The sequence below is a fragment of the Dromaius novaehollandiae genome, chromosome Z, assembly GCF_036370855.1.
Source record: "Dromaius novaehollandiae isolate bDroNov1 chromosome Z, bDroNov1.hap1, whole genome shotgun sequence".
Lineage (NCBI taxonomy): Eukaryota > Metazoa > Chordata > Aves > Casuariiformes > Dromaiidae > Dromaius > Dromaius novaehollandiae.
Window position 1 is genome coordinate 75,345,649 of NC_088132.1, and position 6,000 is coordinate 75,351,648.

Consider the following 6,000-nt stretch of genomic DNA (forward strand, 5'->3'; position numbering starts at 1 on the left):
GGAATCGGACATCTAATTACTCATGCTTGACAAATAAACAGACATTGACAAAAATATGCCCGTCGTTGCCTGTAAATCCTAACTTGCTCTCGGCCCATGAAGCTTAACTAATCGGGTTAACCTTTAGGAGAGCCATGCTTTAACCCAGCAACCATTTTTTTCTTTGGCTATTTACCATGCTTATGCTTTTAGCATGTTTTATTGCAATGGTCTAACAGTGATGGATCTCCTCAGCCTGTGAGAGAGAGGTAAGTATTGTTACCTCCACTTTATCAATGGATTAACCATGGCCCAGAGTTCTCTCCGAAGAGCAAGCAATGTCCCTTGTGGCTGTCAGGAATAGAGACCAGGAGAGCTCTTCCCATGAAAATCTGTAGCCTTTGAAGTATAGGACACAATCTCTTTTGTAGTTGTTTACTTGTATTCAGAGGATCCTCTTGGAGTGGCTTTTATAGCTTTTCTGATCAGTTATTTCTTTTGCAGGTGATGTAACGAAATTTGGTCGTGGGGATTCTGCCTCCCCTGCTCCTGCTACCACGCTAGCCCAGCCGCAGCAGAACCAGACGCAGACTCACCATACAACTCAGCAGCCCTTCCTCAACCCTACCCTGCCCCCAGGGTACAGCTATACTGGGCTACCTTATTATGCTGGTGTGCCAGGCGTACCCAGTGCATTCCAGTATGGGCCAACCATGTTTGTAAGTATGACAGCCGAAACCATAATCCTCTCGTTATGCCTCTCTGGTTTTGCTCTGTCCAGCCCTGACCACCTAAATCTTCCCCATTCTGCAAGGGATTTCCAACGAAGTTGTTGTGCAAGCCTGAGAGAATAATCACAGTGCCTTACCCAAGAAAAGAGGAAATTTAAAAGGCCAGAATTTGTGGACTCCTACACAGGCTGCTGTATGTAACAGACAGCTACAGCTCATTGATTCATAGTGTTCCTGAAACCCCGTGGCAGCCTTTGGAGGGTCAAAGGGAGTCCAAAAGCTGAGTCAGTTTGTTGAAAGCACCTAGGAAATCCTTTACAGGAAGGAGGAGACCCCTCTAAGCCATAGAACAGCACTGGGAGTCTCTGGAGGACGAAGGTTATTTAGGAAGAGGTGATGCTCAAGGCAGAAGGGTAGGTAAGTCTATTTTAGGGCCTTGCAGGATTGTGTTTCATGAAACTGCCTCAGGCAAGACCTTCCGGTTGCAGTTTTGTTTGATTCTGGATGGTGAGCACTGTGGTTGATCCTTTTTTTGGTTTGTGGGTAAGAACTTGCTGCTTACTGTTGATTTTATACATGTATAAAAGAAATGCACAGCCTGTTCTGAGACGCGGTTGTGATGAAAGCAAAGGCTGCGTGGTGCAGAACAGGGGCAGCTCTAGCAGGAAGCCTGCGGCTTGCACAAAGCCGCTGCAGGAAGTTTCGGCCAGAAGGGAGAGTGCCACCTCCTACATGCCATGGTAGATCTGGAGCTGCTTCAGTTTTTACATTTCCCCTGTGAGGTGCCTTCCCCACTAGATGGCAGAGGGAGCTTGCTTTCCGTGTGCCACTTCCCAGCTAAGAACGCCTTTTGTTCCCCTCCTTTGTCCAGGTACCTCCAGCGTCCGCTAAGCAGCATGGAGTCAATCTGAACACTGCTTCGACTCCTTTCCAGCAAGCGAGTGGCTACGGACAGCATGGTTATGGAGCAGGTATGCCTCTCTCCGTGCTGTTCACTGGAGCGTCTGCAGAGCCGCTTGCACACTGTGACACGTTGTCTTGTACACACCGGCAGGCTATGATGACTTAACGCAGGGAACGGCAGCTGGAGATTACAGCAAAGGAGGCTACAGTGGGTCATCTCAAGCACAAAACAAATCTGCTGGCACTGGACCTGGGAAAGGTAACACATGAGACTTGAGGGTATTCTGAGAGGGATTTAGTAGGGCAAACTCCCAGCGTTGCCAGTGCTGTGCAGTCAACACAGCAGCCAGCTCTAAACAGGATCAAAATCCAAGCTGTTTCTCCATCTCCCGTATACAAAATGCTTTTTTAATGTCCTAGATGTTCCTGCCAAATCTAATGGCTGAACTTCGCATAATGATTTGTGTGGCTGACGTGCAGCTTTGTTCACAATTACATATGGGAGAAACGGTGAACTGTTTCCTCTGCCAGAGTTTGGGTTTGGTGAATAATAGTGGTCCTGCAGCAGTGCCATGTCACTGAACCCTGGGCAGTTGGATACTGCTGCTGAAATGGTCCTCTGCCAAACGATGACTGGATTTTGAGTTTATTATTGGGCACCTGAGTTAGCTGAGTGTTGGGAGTGAGCAGGGCAGTTCACACATCTCTAAGCTGTTGTTTCAGCTGCTGTCTGTATACTCCATAACTCATTGCATTGTTTCATGCCTGGAAATGTTTTATTTGTAACTGTAAAGGCTGAAGAATTTATACAGCGTATATGAAAGCTTTATTCTGCACATGCTGGTTAGACCTGAGAAACGTATAGTGAACTGCTTAGCACTAACTAGTTCATCCCTGGGCTTAAGCAAATACCAAGCGTTTGCAGTGTATTTGAAACACCAACTGCACTGGACAGTACTTAAGTTTTCAACCAGGAGTTGCTCAAACTGTGGCCTGCAAAGGGGAGCAATCTTCTAGGAAAGGTACAATCTTAGAGCTGTACAGACCCACCAAATCCAGTCCTGTGATTCATTTGCCAAAGGAATCACTGCTTTTATTCTGATCTAAGTGAAATGATTAGAGCTGGTTTTTATAAAACCAGGAGGGAGTGACCAGCTTGAGAGTTGCCTTGCTGGTAGGTGACAGTTTCTGAGCGTATTGCGGCACCAGCTGATCCAGGTGGAAGCCCGCCTAAATCTGTGGTATAATTTAATTCTCTAGGGGTGGAAGAGCATTGCAGCCCTCACCCTTCTGCATGATGTGAAAGTACAGGAGCACAAAAGTGTGGCAGATGCCGAGTCTCATTGCTCAATGCACTACTGGAAAGGTCTTGAATGCTGTAATAGAGCCAAATGTGTTTCTAATCCTAGGGGAAAGCTGGCTTTTCTTGAGCTAAATGAGTATTCTGTGCAGCCAGCTGCTGCCCAGTGAAGTGCATTTGAATCCAAGCTGTAATCTGTGTGTAGTGGACATGGATGACTTAACCCAGTGGGCTGGTTCCTGCTTCGCATTGGAGTGAGGAATTGAGCCCTTTTCTCTGTTCCTGTGTGGGGTGCTGTAGGTTTGAGAGCACGGAAAACCCAGCAGTTGCAGCCCAGTAGAGCATGTGGTGCAGTGGCCAAGGATGAAGGTGCATCCACCAAGGCCTCCAGAGGTGCCAAGAGCAAAGCGAGCACAGGGTTCGAGTTGGGTGGCGTTTGGCTTTCTCATTGTCAGTGGCTTTTTGTTTTCCAGGTGTTTCTGTGACCTCAAGTAACACAGGTGTGCCTGATATCAGTGGCTCAGTCTATAACAAGACTCAGGTGAGGAACGCTGGACCCTCCTCCCCCTGGCCTGAGGCCAGGCCGATGGTTCCCTGCTCACCGGCAACTCAGCAAGACTTCCCCTATGGCAGATAGAGGCAATTCCCAGGCCTGTTCATCCTGCGGGCAGCAGGCTTTGGTGTTTTTTAACACTTGCTCCATTTGGTTTTAGGGAGAAGTCTTGCCCTCCATCCTACCACTGTTTCCATATCAACTCATGATGGAAGCTGCCAGCGTAGACACAGAGCTTTCTGTGTTATCGCCCCATGTGTGCTGTGTCCTGGATGCGAATCACTTGTGATGGCATGAGCCTTTTTAGTCAGAATAGCCCCTGGAACAGCTGAGTTCAGAGGCCCTTTGTTTTACTCCAGAGAGACCAAGTAGTAATGCCCACCGCTGATATCTGTGGGTCTATGTGATGGGTACCAAAACCAGCCTGCTCCACCTGTGGCTGTGTGACAGTCTTGTGGTTACTGACTGTGCATGTAGTTTCCCAGAGAATGCAGAGAGTGCTTCCTCTTTGCACCTTTTGTTGTGGGAATCGAGCCCCGCGTGGAATCTGGCTGTGATCCATGCCTGTGGATAGGATACCACCTCTCCGATACACTGCTTAGCACCAGGCGTGGAGCTTTGGCCAGTGGGAACAAAGTTCTTGCTGGAATTTGTTCTTGTTGGGCAGCCGTGACTAGGTCGAGTGACTCCAGCCTGAGCCCCCACAATGTGCAAAGGACTGATTCCAGGCAACTATATCCTCCCATGACCCACTAAGTAAAAAGGTCAGGAAAAAAAGGAACACAGTAGCCATGGAAATGAAGTAAAAGAATTGAGAGGGGAAAAAAAAAAGGTTGCAGGCATTAGAGCAGCAGTAAGGGTGAGAACAGGAGCTGAAACTAATCTGCTAAAGTGCTCACAGGTATTTGATCCGACTTGGCTTGCTCACAGGGTTGATGAAAGGTTCAAGTGATCTGTGTTCAGGCCACTCTTGTTCTTGTTTGGTCACTGTGGGGCTGCTAACGCAAGTCTCTAATGACCTCCCTGTTGCCTCCCGTGCAGACGTTTGACAAGCAGGGATTCCACGCTGGCACACCGCCTCCTTTCAGCCTGCCATCTGCTCTTGGATCTACTGGGCCCTTGAACCCTGGTGCTGCCCCAGGTTATGCTCCAGCCCCTTTTCTCCATATCCTGCCTGCACATCAGCAGCCTCATTCCCAGATGCTGCATCACCATCTTCAGCAAGATGGGCAGGTGAGTCGGCACTTTCTGCCCTTACAAGGTGCCTGAATGCGGATTGCTCCTACCCATCTCCAAGCCTGCTTTTTTTGGCTTTGCTCATTGGAAAAGTGCCTCGGTAATGATTGCAGACTACATGCTGTTCACCAGCTGGGTGTACATGGGAGGGGTGAGCCCTGCTGTGAGGAGGCTGTTCTGACTTAGGGGTGCAGAATGGAGATGGGCAGTGTGGCGTGAAGCTGAGGAGGCCACTGCCATTCCCTGGCCAGGGCAGGGAGAGCAGCGATTCGAACACTTGCACTGTAATTCTGGGAAAAAAGCAAACATCACCTTGCAAATTGCATGTCAGCTCCTGTTTCTGATTTGGTTTCACTAACCACTGCATTTCCCTTCCTCCCTATAAATGTTCCCTGTAAAGCACAGTGTTCTGCTTTAGAGCCCAGAAATAGGAAATGACTTCTCTCTCTGAACGTTTGACATCTTTGGCTGGTGTGTTGTCTTCATTCACCTTGAGAAAGCTCTTTGCCAGTCCTGCATCCTGCTGTTCTCCTTGCTTGTGTTCCTGTGCCTCTGACATTTTACAGTACAGGCTGTTACACAGAGAAATGGTCTTCTGAAACTGAAAGAGAGGAAGCTCTCTTCTTTTTGGAAACAGCATGGTTACCACCCAAGCCTCTCTCATCTCCACAGCATTACCACTCTGGAAGTTGGCTATTGCCCTCTGCAGTGAAGGTGGTGGCAAAATCCCTCTAGGAATTTCTAGCCCAGAATAGGGGCTCTGCAGCAGTTGTTGGCTCTCTGCAGGCTCCTGTGGGCCCTTCCTCTCACCAGCCCTTCACACCTTCTTCCCTGTGCTTGGGGCATGGCTGCCTCCTTTTCCATGACTGACTGGAGCTTGTCCCAGATAGCAGGGGCGGGATGATGCTTCCCTGTTGTCCCGTGTGGTGTCTTTTTGGCCGTTTGTCTTGGCCTGTGAGACCTGGAGTTGTTGAGAAAAAGCAGAAATCGCCCCATGGAGCTTAGGTGTCTTTGAAGGTGTCAGGACTGCTTCAGAGTCACCGGTGGAGGCAGATCTTCTGCTGGTGACGTACTGAACGCAGCATGTTCCTGGAAGCACTGATATTGCGGGTCCCGCGACGTGGTGGCAGCCGATATGAATGTTTACATCCTCTTTTATTTCTAGGGTGGATCTGGTCAGCGCAATCAACCCAGCACCATGCAGCAAAAGTCTCAGGCTACCAAAACCGCCTATGGCACTTCTCCATACTGGACAAACTAAATCCGAAACCGGGGAGGGGGGAGAGAATGAAAGGAAA

At 49.1% G+C, this 6,000-nt stretch overlaps 1 protein-coding gene across 16 annotated transcripts in view; it reads left to right on the top strand.

Moving 5' to 3' along the window:
* The window catches only part of LOC112987795 (ubiquitin-associated protein 2), a 172,339-nt gene extending 166,339 nt beyond the window's left edge, over positions 1–6,000 (top strand). For all 16 annotated transcript variants that reach the window (XM_064502632.1, XM_064502631.1, XM_064502627.1 and 13 more), the window contains 6 exons: positions 484–698; positions 1,582–1,681; positions 1,765–1,872; positions 3,387–3,454; positions 4,508–4,699; positions 5,868–6,000. In XM_064502632.1, the coding sequence (XP_064358702.1) occupies positions 484–698; positions 1,582–1,681; positions 1,765–1,872; positions 3,387–3,454; positions 4,508–4,699; positions 5,868–5,963 (779 nt within the window). In that variant the 3' untranslated portion in view covers positions 5,964–6,000. The remainder of the gene's footprint in view (positions 1–483; positions 699–1,581; positions 1,682–1,764; positions 1,873–3,386; positions 3,455–4,507; positions 4,700–5,867) is intronic.